Raw genomic sequence first — 17,502 nt, 5'->3', positions numbered from 1 at the left:
TGTTGGTCGTTAAAAAATTTTACGACAGATGTTTGTCTTTCCTCGATGAAGTAATTTTAATTTAAATTTATATACGACGAAAAGCTTTTCTTGTATTTTTAAGTAGAAAAATAATGGATTTGGAACGACGTTTCACTGTTATTTTTTCTTCCAACGATTTGCATAGTTTAATGTGCGACACTGTCTTAAAAAGTTCAGCACATCACGGAAATAAAATTTTTAAATTTATAATTAATTTGTTCCACGATAGTTTTGTCAAATCAAATAATAAGGGAATGGCAAGAAATTAACACAAGGTACCAAATAAAACATATCAAAGATATTTCTTACGTTAAAATATAATTATGAGAATAATAATAATATATGATTAAACTAAAATTTGAGATCAAAGTCGATTTTAGTTGTCAATGTTATTTTACCCAAAGATTATATTAGTTATAATATCTTTATTAATTGAATAAAAAATTATATATAGAACTATACTTCATTTTGGTTTACGTCTATACAATTAAACTCGATTTTTTTTCACATATTGATATGAACCAATTAAAATAACGAAGAGACATGGAAAAGAGAGAAAGAAAGAGAAAGAAAGAATGAAATAGAAAAAGAAAGAAGAATATCTGCCTTTTCCTATTCAACGTTTTTCACCTCACTCAATCCATTCATGGAGTTAAACAGAAGAGAAACCCTTGTGTGACCTCACCATTAAGAATCTGATTACTACGTTAATGCATTTTTAGCTTTAAACAATACCAAAGCTTGAAGTTTTAGAATTTCTATTAAGTGGTATACGTTTATAATACATTAAATAATAAATAACTACTTTTTGTTTATACGTGTATACCCTAAGTACTTGATGTTTTATGACAAAACTCTTATCTTCTATTCCTCTTACCAAGGAATTCCAGTCTGCTAGCAGATTTTAGTTTGCAAGCTGAACACTTTTCAGAATTTCGAGAATCGTTTTGTGATTACTCATTTGGTAAATTAGAATATAGGATTGAAATGGTTCGCGTTGAACACGCAATTCATCGTTTCCTTAGAAGTATACAATGGTCAAGAAGGTTCCATTATTTTGAATCAAAGAGAAGAAAGAAATAAAGTATTCGTTCGCACGCTCACCAGACATTTTTTCGCTGAAAAGCAATCCACGTCTGTTGTCGATCAAGTCTAACGGTGAGACTTTTTCTCACGGACCGTCTTTCATGGCTGAGTCTTCTCATGCCAAATTTTAGATTTATCCGTCGCCGAAAGGGGGTCAGATTTTGCTCCGGCAGTCGAGGCAGCCGGCCAACTGCACGCAAATCCATGCGGTTTTCCACGTGTAATCCACCAGACCTCGTCCCGCAAAAGCGGATAGAAAAGGATAGGAGCGATATTCGAGTAGGATCTCGATTCGGTGCGTCGTCCACTTCCGCGATGTTTCGTTCCTTGGATGTATCTTGGCGTCACCGGTGCACCCGTCTCTATATCCTGCCACTGAACCAGTATTCTTAGGTATCGTCGAATATTTCTGTCCGCCACTGAATATCTTTGTCCCCGCGACGATATCTCGAATCCTCCTCCCGTCGTCCATCGCTATCTTCTCTCCGTCTCTTCTTCTATTTCTCTGTAAATGTGTGGCCATGTAACACGCCGATATATTCGAAGAGCAACGGGGGACGAGTGTACGTGACCGTTTGATACTTGTACGTCCGGTTTTTACTAGGGAAATGCTATCTAAGCATCGACCGAGGTCTCATTTTCAGCCAAAACAATATCATTTCGTTGCCGGTATGGGGTTTTCCTTCCTCTCTCGGGCCACTTCTCCGGTCACGACAGGTAGCGGTTCCGGTTTTCGCCTGGTAACGCGACTAACCGGACTCCTCTCGACAGTCATTCGGTCCTCTGGGTGTTTCGCGGCTATAGCGTAGAACCTGCACGATTGGCCAGGCAACAACACCGGCAGTACCACTAGCTACAACACTAGCTACAACACTAGCACCACTAGCTCTATACCCCTTCGTCTCCATCAAGTTTAACTTGGCGCAGCGAATTTCCAAGTACCGTTTTACGAGTTTTCGTTGCCACTGGGAATAGACGGATCAGTCGTTACGCCGCTCGGTAAATGTTGTTCCCGAAGTGACTACTCTACCTGTACGATACGCTCGGTCGTCTCTATGGAACTGGTCGGATAATCAATTTTGCAGCGAGATTACAATTCGTTTGCGACGCTACCGGAAACACCGCTATATCGTTAATTAGCTGCAAATCAGTTTTACTTTTTCACTGCGATCCACCAGTTCCGACAAATTTGTTGCGATTCGTCCGAATCTCGTTGGTTTGCCGAATCTCGTTCCGTTCCGATGTCATATATTGTTTACTTTAGCTGGGCATGTTTTTTTTTTTCGTTGCGAAACTCGCTCATATTTACATGCGTTTGTTTGCTATTGTTATAACAGAATTTTATACGAGCAAACATTTTCAAATGTTTGTTCGATGCTTTCTTTCTTGTTTACCGTGCGTATGAAAGCTTACGTGGAAACGTTTTGTATCCTAAGTACTTGTCAATCGTTTTACGTGATTGTGACTTGTAAAGTTTCGCTAACAATTATGTTCAATTGTGCCGGAAGATCCTGATGAATTCCTAATATTTACATAAGCAATTAATTTCCAATAGTTGACACTGTAGCACATGTGTCAACTCTATGGAACGAAGTATTTTTGATTTTGTACAATACTCGATGGAAGTAGGATTTGATTTTTGTTTTCGAAGATAATGAAATATATTTTATTTTTTTAAATCAGAATAGTTGCGTCAAGTAAAATAACATTCTCCCTTTAAATAATACAGAATAATACAGAAACGTACACAAGGTGCATTCAACGAATTGCTGTGTGTTCGTGTCGACAACGTTGTGATAAGCGGGCTAATCCCTTAGCCGCTTAAGGGCCATTGCAAACATACCTAAGTGTGAAATGTACCCTATTTGTATGTATGTAAAATAACATCATGTTTCCAGAAAAATAACGACTTTTGAAACTTCGTTGCACAGTTTTTCTCATTTAAATTTTTATAAATCCCATTTGCAACCCTGTCTCGCATTCGACGTAATTTAGTTTTCTTCTCCTAAAGGGGAAAGGTTCTCTTCGTAACGTGAAATGAAATGTAAATCAGAAGATTAAATATAAGCACGCAGATTGATTTAAAACTTCTATCAGTATCACATATGTTAACTAAAAATGTCACTGAAATTTGCCATTATTTTTTTGACTAATATTGTAAAAAAGAGTTAATTTGAACAATTTTATAAGTATACATTTTTGGAGCATGAAAATTTGAAATGCTAGTAGACCAGATAAAATAATTTTTGCTTCAACATTTTTAACTAAAAATCGGTTAACTACGATCAATGAATGTGTCTAGTTAGTCGGTTCAATTGTGAGGATCGAATGTTGTCATGCATTAACTGCACTGCAATCTGCGTGTGTTATTTTCTAAAACGTTTTTTAACCGTACATTCAGTATAAATTTGGTGGCGTATACGAGATAGTGAAATTGTAGCTAAATTGTAACAGTAAAATATGATGAACAATTCGTAAACATAGGAATACGAATGGAAGTAATAATATGATTTGTTGCATCACAACACAAAACTGGGTAAAAAACAAAACGAGGGATAAATCGGAGTTTATATAAACGTTTTTATTAACTTTGTAGTTATACTTATTATATATTACAGAATATTATTTGAAAAATAGGAGAATGTTTCTTACTTCTGTGTTATAATGAGCTATTATAATCAGTGTTGTACATTATAATTATATTCATTAACAATATTTCGTATTCTATTTTCTATTCCTTTATACTTTGAAAAATAAATATTCTTTCTCTCTCTCGTTATTAGATATAAAAACGTTCTTTGTTTTGCTTAAAAAAATCGAATCATTCTGAGTTTGTTTCTGTTACCTTGTGCGCTATACACGTCGTGCTAAAGATTTTCCTTCGTGGTATGCGGATATTGACAATCACCTGTGACTATAGAGTTGAGTAGTAGGCAGTCACGATATTTTTAGATATTATCGTGATAACGTGTAAGGTCACTTTTTTCTGGTTTTCTGATCAATGCTTTCAACGATTATCTAGTATTGGTATAATTTATGTCGCGACACATGCCTTAAATATATATATATACTTGCGTTGCAATATATAATAGGTAATTCAATTATTTAGATATAATCATCATAGATATTTAACACGATCAAAAATGCATTTTCTGAAATACAAATATTTTCAATTACGTCACTTTCGAAACAAAAATTGAATATGATGAAATATTTGTAACGGTATTTAAATATTAAATTCGTTACGCTTCATACTTGTTAAACCTTAAGTATAATTATATTTCTCTGATAGGAGAGTTTGTATTTCCAGGGAAAAATATAATGCTCTTTGATATTTCTGATAATAAAAGGATATAATATATTCGATAATATATACGGTTATGACAAAATTCTGAAGTCATATCCCTTTATGTCAGAATACTATAAACCATTGAATTAATCCTCGCACAGGAAATATTGAAAAGTACAAAAGAAGATCGATCAAAACATAAAACTTCCGTCGCTTTTGCATTAATAAAAACATTCCGGAAATTATTTAAAATAGGTCATCGAAGTTCGAACAAAACACGTAAAAGCGAAGTCGCGCTATAAACGAAAAAAAAAAAAAAGCGCGGAACGTTCAATTAATTCGAAAGTACGATATTTTGCGCGGAAACGAAAATAACGCCTGTTCGAGGGCTCGATACGAATCAGCACCATCGCAATTTCTACCAATTAATAATAGCAATTATCTATAGAATTAACAATGCCAACAGTTGTTACGACATAACAGCGACTGCAGTGGCTGTGATCAACGCTCAATATTGAACGTTACTTTATATCGGCCGACGGTGTAATTAATTAATAATCAAATTCAAACGCATCCGTGAGCAGCGGTAACGAACGAGCTCGGTCAGAATGAAGAGTCGTGTCGATAAATCCGTGTTGAAACCGAGACTACCAGCGAGAGGTCGAAACAAGCCGCAATCAGGTGGAAGGCGCGGAAAACGCGAAAACTTAAGCGGAACTGAATAAAGTGGCCTCGAAGCAGCCCGTTGGCAAGAGGCCGGCGACGGTTGGGTGGCAAAGCTGGGATGGAAGGGTGAATATAGAAAGACTGGCTGGTTACCACCCCTGCAAGGTACCTATGTAGCATTCAACGGCGCGGATGGTGGTGGCGCGGCCTGGCGCGCCAACTAAAATTGAATCTGCGGACGAAACTTCGGTAACCTCGTCAGGAAACCGAAGCTAAAGCCATCCATCGCCTCCGCTTTCGTCGTCGGCCTCTTTCCCATCGGCGTACCCATTGTCGACTTCTGTTCTATCTTGGAAAATTGCTGCCTCTTTCGTTCATTCTCACCTTTCGCAGCCAATGTTTCTTCTTTTTTTATCTCATGGTTCTCCAACGCGGCCGCCGCCAACGCGATACCAAATGCATTCGTTCTATCGTATACGCGTTGATAGATCGAGGCGAGGCCAAGGGAAACTGGAATTTCTCGAGTTTCTCTCTGTTCTTCGAACGATTGGTCCGAACTTTGTTGCTCGTTAATCTCGTTGCAGAGTTTAAGAGCCATAGATAGTGATACTTTAGCTGGAATCGTTAATGCGGCTCGTTCATAAATTTCCAGAGTTTATGGGATCAATAATTTCAAATAGTTCTTTCGAGAGTAGTAATACTTGGTAAATTACGGTATTCCTTGCTAATCGTGATATTTTTCGATTTAATCCTGCTCGTGGTTTCGGTCAGAAGGTGTTACGTGTTTCGAATTCAATTATCTTCTATGAAACGAACATCTTTCTTTACAATATACCACTTGCGTTTCACGCGAACCAAATGTTTCACAGTTCCATTCTACCGTAACGCAAATTTCCGGGTAGCAATTGTGTAATTGGACAAGGCCGGTGCTTTCACTATTTCAACCTTTTCAGTATACACGTTTTGAAGTGAGCACAGTCGAAACACTGGTAAATGCTGACAACCTTTCGTCCAACTCAATTTCTGAATTACGACGTTCTTCGCTTGCGTTTGGACGAATTTCGTGTAATGCTAATGGCTGCCTTTTCGCTCTTACCAATATGTAAACAGCTGAACATGTTTACAGACGCCTGCTCTCTGATAAAATATCTACATCAGTTCGACTAAATGTAAATGCTATATCTGCATTTGCGATCATCGAGAACAAATTTGAAAAATGAATGCGATGCTATGAAAAAACATTTTTATACACTCCCGTGATACTTAATATATGTATCGATATGTTATTACATTTAAACATATATATATATATATATATATATATATATATATATATATATATACTGTACATATGGTACATATCTGTGCGGTTTTCGATTAATTACACGTTTGGATATTTTAATCGCATTTTGTTTAAAACACATGGTTCTGACGTTGTAAATTAGTATAAGATTGCGTTATATTCAAAAAAATATTTCAAGAGCTTGCTTCGCTCGATTAATATAAAACTATATATATCTTAATACACAGAAAATAAGACCTTTCTAGCATATCGTCGTATTCTTGCAAGAAACTGTGTTAAATAATAAAAAGAATTGTACACCACAGAAAGTTCCCCCTCTTCTACAACAAATTCCACTTGAAGCTTCTTGAGTGGACGCTAACGAAATTTCCGACCTATCTAAAGGGAATAATTTCGCGACGAATCCTTTACACTTTCGCTGCTTATTCCTATAAAACATCGGTAAACAGAATTAATTTTCTTATCAGAGCACGTTGCTTCCCTCGCGACGCTCTTCCTCCCACCCGACGCTCTCTCACCAGTTGTAAATAATTGAGCATTCCATCTCGTCAGCGTAGCGCAGTTTCGTGCCACTGGGATGTCTTCGTTATCCCAAACGAGTCGTTTGGTCGCGAAACGTGGAACCTTAACACCTTCGTGAAAGCAAAAATTCCCTACTCCCAGAGCGGTCGATGTATCCGGCACGTTGCGTGCGTCCCCAAGATAAGTGCTGGAAGCGTGCGAACGTGAACGAGCTGAGGAAAAGAAATGGAGGGCAGGGGAACAAGGAATGGATGGTTCGATAAAGAAGAAGAACGGCAGGCTCGCGTTTTGATGGATCCCGACGACGAGATGACCAGCAGCATCTAATCCTTAAGTAATTAACAGGATTGATTCACGTTGGAGTCCGATACGGGGCCAAATGCCGTGACGTCTGGTGGTCTTCGATAAATTCCATGCATCCACTTACCTACGTAGCTAACGTGCATGCCACGCAGGTAGTATACGTGGCGAAGTGGCACGATGCCGGGACTTGCGCCCTTGTTACGCTCCCACGACACGTACACTTGCGATGTAACGGTAACTACAGTTAGTACGTGCTAAGTGTGCGCGGCTAGGGATTGCCCTATTGGCAGCTCTACGTATTCCGCGCTCTGGATTACACATACGTGGATAAACACGCCTTTGAATGCTGTCGCGCCATGCATTACGCCGATTTATTCCTTTTTCTCTCTATTTCTTTCTTTCTTTTTTTCCCCCGTTTTTGACTCGGATAAACGTTCAAGTTTCTCGACGCTAACAGATTCGGCGAGTCTATCATCGAGATACGACGATGTCGTTTATTTATACGGTAAATGGTAACGGGATGTGGTCGACTTTATCTTTTATGTTTTCAGCATTAATAACGCAGCAAGTGTTATAATTAGCCATGAAACGATACAAAGGTCGGAAGATCAACAAAACCGATCTTGTATTATTCATCATACACTGTACGTATGGTACATATCTGTGCGGTTTTCGATTAATTACACGTTTGGATATTTTAATCGCATTTCGTTTAAAACACATGGTTCTGACGTTGTAAATTAGTATATGATTACGTTATGTTAAAAAAATATTTCAAGAGCTTGCTTCGCTCGATTAACATAAAACTATTTTTGCCAAGAATCATTTCCAAGAGATGTTTGACTACTTTAGTGGCAAATTCGATGGAAATAACGATATCAAGTAGAAATATCAATAATTTCTTAGACGTACTGTATGAATAAGTATGTAGACGTATGTCTGTAGACATGTATAAAGCAGTATATAATACACAATACTTACTGTTAGTGCATTTGAATACAATCATAAATAATAATATGAAAACTGTCGTTAAAATGTTCTGCAATTTTCTTTCAATCTTCCAGTCAATCGATAGGAAAGTTAGAGTACAGGAATTTGAATCCCATATGTGTATCTTCTTTCTAGCTTTTTTTCAATAAAGTATGGAATATAACCGAAGCAGATCTTAGAAGATTACAGAGTCCCAACGATCGTTTAACGTCTTTGTTGGAAAACGTAAACAAACTCGCGTTTATAGAAAAGTAAATTTACAGAAAGCCAGGGAATATCCTCTTACTGCAAATCCAGGTCTAAATATATCGTTTCACGATAAAGTCTCCGATTTTTCTCAGTATCTTCTCGAAACTTTTATTGTATATCATCGCGAGTAAGCGATCGTTTTCTTCGTTGTAACAATATACAGGCTATTCTTAGTTACGGAACACGACTTTAACGATTATCATGCGTCCTAGATAAAAGATAACGGCGATAATCAATAGCTGGGAATTGACACGGACATAACTTTGCGTATTCCAACTTTGAAATTACGTAATCAAATATGATTTAGAAAGTTAGATTTCGATATCGTCATAGAAATTTCTGACGTTGCTCGGCAAATGGCCGTGAATGCTGAGACGCGTGATTTCGATCAAAATAGTTCATTCGTGTGGCATTATCGACGATCCATATAATGCAACTATCTCTCCGTTTGAACGAACCTCTATTTCGCAGCGTCGATAACCCGTAAAAATCACTTCCCGTAATAATGTCAGTTGCCGTCTTCTTTCGTTACTTTTAATAACGAAAGAGGGTAGAAAAGAAACTACGTAACAGCATCGTGTGGTTTAACGAGCAACTTCGAATAACCATAGGAACACGAGGAACGAGCTAAATTTCACGATGCAAAATCAATGCGAGCGCAATTTGTAATCAGAGCCTCGTCGCGATCGCATGGATGAAATTGCCGTACTCGACTTACAACAACAACGAGAAAATTGGAGCGGCTGTGCGACAGTAAATACCGGTCGAAAAAGAAACCCTACGAACAAGGCGTATAGTAGTCGAGACACGAGAGAAAGGTTCAAGCACTCTTTGAATTCTACCGTCCTAGAGTACTGTGTAGAACTTTTGAACGTACCGACAAGAGTACGCTGATGACGTTCCGAAACTGAACAACGGTGTATACAGCGGATACATGGTCGTAACAACGGTTTTCATTGTAATCCACATACAAACCGGTACGTGCTAAGTACGCACAGTTAAGAGTTCTCCTTGTCTAGATACAACCACTCAACGGATTCGGTTTACCTGTGCATGACGAAACAGAGATATCTATTCCTGGTGAAATTATTTTTCCACGACGTACCGTTCAACGTTTCCTCATGGAAGCTATGCAAACGGAATCGTGGAAACAACGAGACGGTGCGTATTAGAAGGTACACGCGATTCTGCATGCAATGGAGAGCACTTACGGATGATGGAACGCTGTACGGTTTCGACGAGGCGATACGCAACGTTAAAGCACGATGTAAAGGATTTTCGTTGAAACGAAGAAAGATTCTGGCAGGAATTTCGTTGGAGTCGCGACTACAAAGTCCTGGCCAACAGCCAACCTTTTTTCCCGCGGCTTTGTCAAGCCGGCGGCCGAGTTATAAATTTTTAATTGAGCTATAACGTTTCGTCGGGGCTCACGGTAAATGTTTATTAGCCGGTAATTACCGGCAGATAATTGCTCTCGGCCGTTGGTAGATCTCTTGGTCGGGGACGAAGTCGCGCGAGAACGGCCGGTCACGAACGCTAATCGAGAAAAGTCGACATCCGTAATGGGAGCAATTAATTCCTGGCGATCAACGTTATTACTTTCACGAGCATCTTAGAAAGCCGAGACGTATATTCCAATTTCTATGCGGGTCACATCCAGATCAGCCGGCCTTGCTACTCTCTCTCTCTCTCTCCCCAACTTCCCGCCCCCTTAGCCCCTCGCATATCCTACAAGAAGTTAGCACTTCTTTTATGGATGTCGGAATTGGAACACAGAATTGCAGTAGTTTCGCGGCAAAAGTATCAAAATGGTATGTATGAAATAAAAAGGGATAAAAATTTCTGAAACTGTTGGTTTCGTGCAATACCTCGAAGTACGCCGGAACCAGCAGGGGAGAGGAGACAGCAAATCGAGATAAATAAAGACGATTAGAGAACGCTGAGCTTATTTAGTAGGTTTTTGCCTCGTGGCAATGTGTCCACAGAAATTGTCGTCGTATCGCGAACACGACGTCGGAGGAGCTGTATAAACCGCAAAATTAATTCGGTTATTATGTTTACACGTCGATGAGGATGTAAATACATTAAACATCGAACTAGTATCATAGGAAGAGAAAAATTTGTCGACATTCATAGCCGGTTAACGCGCGACGGTGCCTACATACTTTTTCCTTTCGTCGACTTTTTCGTTCCAAATAGGCGATTGAGAGAATGGAATGCTGTTTAGACGAAAAAACGAATGAAACGCGGAGGTTCGACGTTATCGGCTTGATAACCGTGTCGAAACATTAACTGGCTCGCGGCTCCCTTCTCTCGAATACAATAATTTGATGGATGGGCATTAAGCGGTTTAAAAGAGCGCAAACCGAACAAGGATACCGACCTCGCGCGACCGTCCTAACGGCGAGAGTGTAACTTTAGCGACGTATATCGTTCACGGATTGACAGGAGCAACGGAGCATACTCGGCGGCACAATGTACCGGTTAAATTTATCTTAGAGCCGCGCTCGAGTGATAGTGCAAAGCCATAAATCTGTAGTATAAAGCGGTACCTGATTTGTTACCGGCTGTTGTCGTGTGGGTGAGCGTAGCTGCTGCGGTCAGCTTAGGCGGTTCTATCTTCTGCGGCATGCTGTGTGCCGGTATAGGTCCAGGATTCGTCATGGTGGTCATCGTAGTGGGCATCATCAAGGTCGACATGGTCAGCATCTTCGCTAGATTCCGGTTTCGCCGTGGCGAACTATTGTCTTCTCAGCGATTTGTCACGTGATCCAGGAAGGATTGCTAGTCCGCGGCACCCAGCGAATTTTCCACGATGTTATATCGTTCGATCGGGAAAACAATACCGTTGGATAGGTAAGACAGGTAAGACAAGTCGTGTGATTGAATACGTACAGGATGCGCGCGTAGATCGTACAAGTGACAGCGATCGCAGCTACCGGGGATCAATCGCTGACGTTAATGTGCCGTGAACGTGGCATTACTCGATCAGTAATATTTTAAACTGACTGTCGGAAGTTGTACGTCGTTTCCACGAGATCAAGAAGTCACTGCATACTACCGTCTGCGATCTATTTATCGCGACGTCGCCAAGATCGCGGTAACTCTTTTCCCTCGCGACATTACTTTACATCGCCGCACAACCCCACTTCGACCTACCGATATCTCTTGACATCTGCTTCGTTTAAGATCTTGTTCGATTTTCTCGAGTTTGCTTCCCTCGAAACTTTCTCGGCGTTTAACCTTTTTCTCTCTATCGGCGATACCGTCACGAGTTTAATCTCCAAATAATCACGAAAATTTCCCCCTCTCTCTCTATAACGTTCCCGCGATTTGTATCGCAATTTCCAGTACAAATCTCTCGATCCACCGTAACGTAACGAGCGTGTCGTTTTCCAAGTAATCACACGTGATCTCGGTCCGCTTCTGATGCTCCGAATCGAACCACCACCGAAACTGCTTCCGTTTCTCGATCTTTTCTCACACCACAAAGTTTTCTTTTCACTCGTTCGTATGGAATATTCGTCTCACTTGCACTTGACCCCGCTCGCGATAAATTACTCCGTCAGTTCGTGTCTATTTTACAGCTGGAGCGTGGACGCACCGTTGTTACGCAGTGGCGTGCGTGAAAACGCACGCGGTGCTGCGTGCGTGGCGCGTCTACACCGTGATAGGAAGGCCGACGCGCGTCGTGCCGACTGTTGTCGTTGACACTCGACTGATCTGCGACGAGGAAACGTCAACGAGTTCCGAACGGCTCGGTGTCTCGGCGTGCACGAGAGAAGTGTTTGTGTCGCAGGGGAAGAGAGACTATGTGTGTGTGTATCTATGTGCGTGTGTAAGAGGGAGAAAGAGAGAGAGAGGGTTGACAGGAACGGTAACGACGACGGCTACGTCGACGACGACTAGAACGACGGCGACGACGTTCTCTACGCTCTCCACGCTGCTCGCGTTACGTCACGTCCGGCCGAGCGTAGAGTCGGAACTCGTCTGGCGGGGAGAGCGCGAAGGGACGCCTGCCTTTGCCTGCCTGCCAGCCTGCCAGCCCTGGACGCCCGCCGTCGCGACGCCCAGAGGCGCCGGCGTTCCCGAGCGTCCGCGGAATCGCACGAGTTAAGACGCGAGCCAGCAGTCGCTCGCTCGCCGCCAACCTGAAAGGGTTGCTCGATGCGTCCATGCACCACTGCTCTCGTCCTTTCGAATTATTCACGCTTCTTCCTTTTTTTTCCCCCTCTACTTGTCTTCCGCTCGTTTACTTCCCATTTCTTGTTTCCCCTCTTTTTTAACGAATATCGTATATGAAACGTTATTGTTACGAGCGCTTGAATTTTTTCCTGGATTCGTAGTAGTGATGTATTTCTAGATTTTAGCGAGGAAGATCGTAATAGAAGCATCGTTGTTTGCGATTTTTTAACACACGTAATTAGAATCGATTAGATAAATAGAACTCGCATAGATAAATTAGATAGAATCCATTGAATTAATGTTTAGGCTATTAAAGCTCTTGAGGACGGAATGGTAGAGGAGAAATTGTTTTTTTCATCGTGTCGTAGTTTTTCTCTTCCGTTGTATTTTGCCTTTTTAAATGTACGTTTATCTGCCAGTAATTCGTACCAATTGCATTGAACTTAAGGCAATTTACTTCAAGCGAAGCAAACCTTAATTAGCTAAAGTTTTTAGCAATGCAACTAAGAAATGAACTAGGTTATTCTTCGTATATAACAAATGAATAAATTAATAGAACACGAGGTATCTATGATATTTATATATCGATACGATTATTATATATGATATTATATCGATAAATAGAGCTAGAGCAGATATGGAAGAATTATATCGCTAATTAGATTTTGTATTGAAATTTTGTTGTAAAGCCGGATGCGATCAACTGTGTAATAATCTTTATTTTCTATATTTTACTTGATTACATGCGATTTAAACAAAAACAACAAATGGAACGTAAGCTTGGATGGTAATCATGTTACTCGAATCACATTGTATCAGTGAATGCCATTCGTTAATCGCAAAAGCGTTTTATGCAAATTGGTTATCACGAAAATTGTTATTATTCTAATACATCGCTAATTAATGTATCAGTAACTTACATTTGTTATTGGTACAGCCAATAAATTATAACCTCAGTAAATTTATCTTATGAGTGTTTTACATTGTTATACGTCAACTTGATCTTATATTAGATAACGTCAATAGTATAAAATTCATTATTTAATAATACTCTGTTTACTGACTTCAATCAAGTTTTTCAATTACCGAAAATGTTTGATAAGGTACATTTCGAAACATATTAGAGGTGCTTACATAAAGCACTATTTTCTTCCATACGAATATTAAATTTAATCTAAATTTTTCTGTCGATTATCATACGTGCCTCTTATTTTGATTCTTTCGAAACGGTCAAGATTGCGTGTAAATTTTCAATTTGGACGATAAATATAATGTAAGTACCGTATATAGTACTTTATCGATTTCCCTGTTTGCTTTCTAGTATTGATTCAATACCAAGAACAGTTTTCTTCTTCAGTTAAACTCGTAATACGTTATTGAATATATCACACATATTTATGCGAGTAGAAATTACTTGTACTTAGTGCATTAATTCTTTTACGTCAAATCGAAAAGGAAATCAGTTGGTGTAATAAGTAAATGATGTTAAGAAAAATAGTTGAAAAGTTGCAAGCGATCGAAAGGTGATATCGACAGACACTTTTAACGTTTGAGTGTTATTTGTCTGTTTTAATAAATGCTACATCCTTAATATTTATACAAACGGGAGCTGTTAAGTTTGACTGGTGTTCGGTGCGTTTGTATACGAACAAAAATGTTCGACCTACGAGACGCATTGTAACTGTCGGAATTCGAAGTGACCGTTCGTTTATGACTTGGACAGCGTATTTGTCTTTTTTGGAAAAGTTCTTACTTCCCAAATTGTAAACTTTACGATGCGGACCTCATTCAGAAGCTAATAAAGAATTTAAGTGTCCGATGGGTCAGGTCAAAAGTAAACATCTGGCATCATCAGCAACACCTGAGGATACGTACCCAAGAGAGTACACAATTGCAAGGTTTGGAACAATAGATTCCCATTCCATAAAACCAGGTAAGAAGGAAAATCTGGAGACGGAGAGTTAATATATAAGGACCTGACGAAGCTTCTGGAGACAGTTTTACAAGTCTTCATTAAAGCGTCATATTCCTCCTGTTACTCAACACTACAACTAAACTAATTAAACATAACATTATTCTGCATCTTAACTTGCTACTGATTCTCTTTGCGCATACTAAAGAATGCAAATAAATAAACTAAACATACTACTACTTCGCATCTTTAATTTAAGTCTACCTTGAGCGTTAATCTCGTTCAAGGTTTGCGATATCAACCGATCAGTTGCATTTGACTGATCGCCAATTAGTTGAGAATTCGCAACAGTGACTTCGCAACAGGAAGCGTGTTCGCTTAGTGCCATCTGCTATGCAAACACTTCACATTATATCCTGGAAATATTCACTTCTCTTGGAGTCTACAGATGTTTGAACTTTCGGCGATTGACAGCCCTATTTCCATGTCTGGAAGTATAGTTATCGACTACTGCTTTGAAGTGGTTTGCGAAGCCCCTTGATAAAAGAAAACGAGCTACTGGTAATTTATTTGATTTTTCAATAAAAGATTCCGGTATTTATAGAAACGTAGCATTTGCCAATACCATATCCATTATGTTTTTTTAAAAACAAATATGAAACAAGAATTGTAGACATTAGCAATACATATATAAGTATTAGCAAAGATTGTGTTTATAACAAATGCAGGTGAAACTCAAAAGAGAAGTGATAGATGAGAAGCATGAGTTTTTAAGGAAAGTAATTTTCTCTTCGTTTCATTCTAATCTTTCGTTTGGTACAATAATTTAAAACAAACTCTTAGAAAAAGTATGTACAAGCAAATACAGCGTAGGTGTATAGTATTATTTGAATTTAATGAAAGAAGGAAATTTAATTTCATTTTTTATTTTTAATTTCAATAGGATCTTTTGTAATCAGTCATCTTAGTTTCAATAGGCAGAAATTGTAAATTTGAATTGTAATGAATTTCTGAATTATTCTTTAACGTTCAGGATTTTCATAATTCTCCGAGTTCTTTTTCTAGAACGAAAATGCATTTAAGGATATTTTTCTCGAAAGTAATTATGGACCGAGAGTCTTGTAAATTATATAACATACAATCTAAAAAGTTTACCACGTATGTAATACAACCGCCGAAGGTGAACCGTGGCGCAAGCTTAAGTATAAACGCTATGGCATGATTTCGCAGATCTGTAGCGAAATCTGCTGCTGAATCCTCGAACAATCTGCCCGTAAGGAGTATACGCGTTCGCAGTGTTTGTAGCTGTTTGCCTTTGTGTGGAAAGTATCTTATCGTTGAATCTTCAATATTCTTCAGGAATTTTCGACCGAAGGTACTGTTACCAGAATAAATTTACTTTCAAAGGGAGTTCCCTACTCTCGAAGCAAATGGTTTTACTTACAATCGTATGCCAAGAAGCTACGTCGGATTCTTCCGCGTTTATTTAAAGCAATGGTATGCATGTCTAAACGAAAGTATGTGTGCATGAAATAAATGAAATAAGTTCCAGAAGATACCCTTATAAAAAATTTTTATACTTTTCATTTTCGTTAAGAGAAATTCACTTATTCCCTCGACATTTCATTTTTTGCTTTATAGTTGTTCAACGTTGCCCATTATGTTTAAATCAATACTCGTATTTTTATTCCTTTCTGTAATTAAAATATGTAAATCGTTTATGCTATATATGAATAATTTTATTTTTCATTTTATCGTATTTTATATTGTGATTTATAGAATAAAATTGCCATATTTGGAAATGGATTGCTTATTTCAGTATTTAAATGACAAAAATTTTATTTTTACAAGATATCCATTATTTTGTGTATTCCAAAAGAACGTTTTTCTTTCACCAATCAATACATATTTATATTTATTTTTGAAATGTATTTCATGTAGAAACGATTAATTAACGAAGGTACTCGGTGAAAAAGGATTTAATGAATATATTAGCAACGTATTTATTTCGTAATTATTCTGCGAATTTAATATATAGATGCTATGCAAATGTGCAAGAGGAGTAATTTTTCAATTTATTGGAAACTTTTTATCGTATTTTATTATTCTCACTAAACGAACATTTGGATAAATAAAACGTTCGCTTTTAACTTGTCCGACAGTTATATAGATGTTCTCCTGTATGTGTATCATTGGCCATTGAATGCTACACGAGGGATAGAGTTCACAAGTACGTAATATTAAAATCAGTTATTTTATTGTCTTTCACTTGTCACATAAACATCCCTCGAGTAATTAGAGTTCATATCCTGCAATTCATGACTAATGTTATTATCTTCTATTAACGACCTCCACTGATTAATAAATGGATATAGCAAACAATTATGGAAAGTATATTGTAAACTTTATAGTTGAAATTCTCAATAATGAGATATATATATTTATGTATGAATATCTTCATATACTAATATGTAATATTTATTATATAAGTAGAAATTTCTGATATCTCTTCAAATATATTATTTAATACCTTAAAACACAATTAGCTTTTATAAACTTGCACAAATATTTCAGTCAAGTATAACGTTAAGGAAGATATTTATGCATACTACTGATAATTTAAACAAACTCAAATGTAAGCAAAAAGATATACATATCCGAAAATATAGTAATAATTTAGAAATATACTAAATTAATAATAATATAAAAATGCAATGATTGGTTTTCATTACGCAAATATTTCTCTGGTCTTGATATCTTTTCGCCACAGATTGTAATAGAGAAATTTGCACTTCTAACGTCAATTTTATTTCTGTCAAAGCTCTATGTGCATTACTCAGAAATAAAACTTAACATTGAAATGACAATCAAAACGTATCTGTACAACTCGTGAGATATTTTCGTGCATTTGTTTACAATACTTTATCTGAATCGTCAGACAATCACCTAACATTACATGTTCGTTACCTAACGTTA

The 17,502-nt window shown here is 38.0% G+C and overlaps 1 protein-coding gene across 7 annotated transcripts in view; it reads right to left on the bottom strand.

Moving 5' to 3' along the window:
- Nucleotides 1-17,502, bottom strand: part of LOC132910405 (nucleolysin TIAR) — a 591,493-nt gene that overhangs the window by 236,929 nt on the left and 337,062 nt on the right. The window contains exon 1 of one of the 7 annotated variants that reach the window (XM_060966083.1): nucleotides 10,982-12,442. The exons of the other annotated variants lie outside the window; for them this stretch is intronic. Within the exon in view, the coding sequence (XP_060822066.1) occupies nucleotides 10,982-11,138 (157 nt within the window). The 5' untranslated portion in view covers nucleotides 11,139-12,442. Of the gene's footprint in view, nucleotides 1-10,981; nucleotides 12,443-17,502 lie in introns of those variants that run through there. 7 annotated transcript variants of the gene reach the window in all.

The sequence above is a fragment of the Bombus pascuorum genome, chromosome 9, assembly GCF_905332965.1.
Source record: "Bombus pascuorum chromosome 9, iyBomPasc1.1, whole genome shotgun sequence".
In the NCBI taxonomy this organism is placed as follows: Eukaryota; Metazoa; Arthropoda; class Insecta; order Hymenoptera; family Apidae; genus Bombus; species Bombus pascuorum.
Note: the sequence above shows the minus strand (reverse complement) of the source record. Positions and strands in the feature narration are given on the sequence as shown.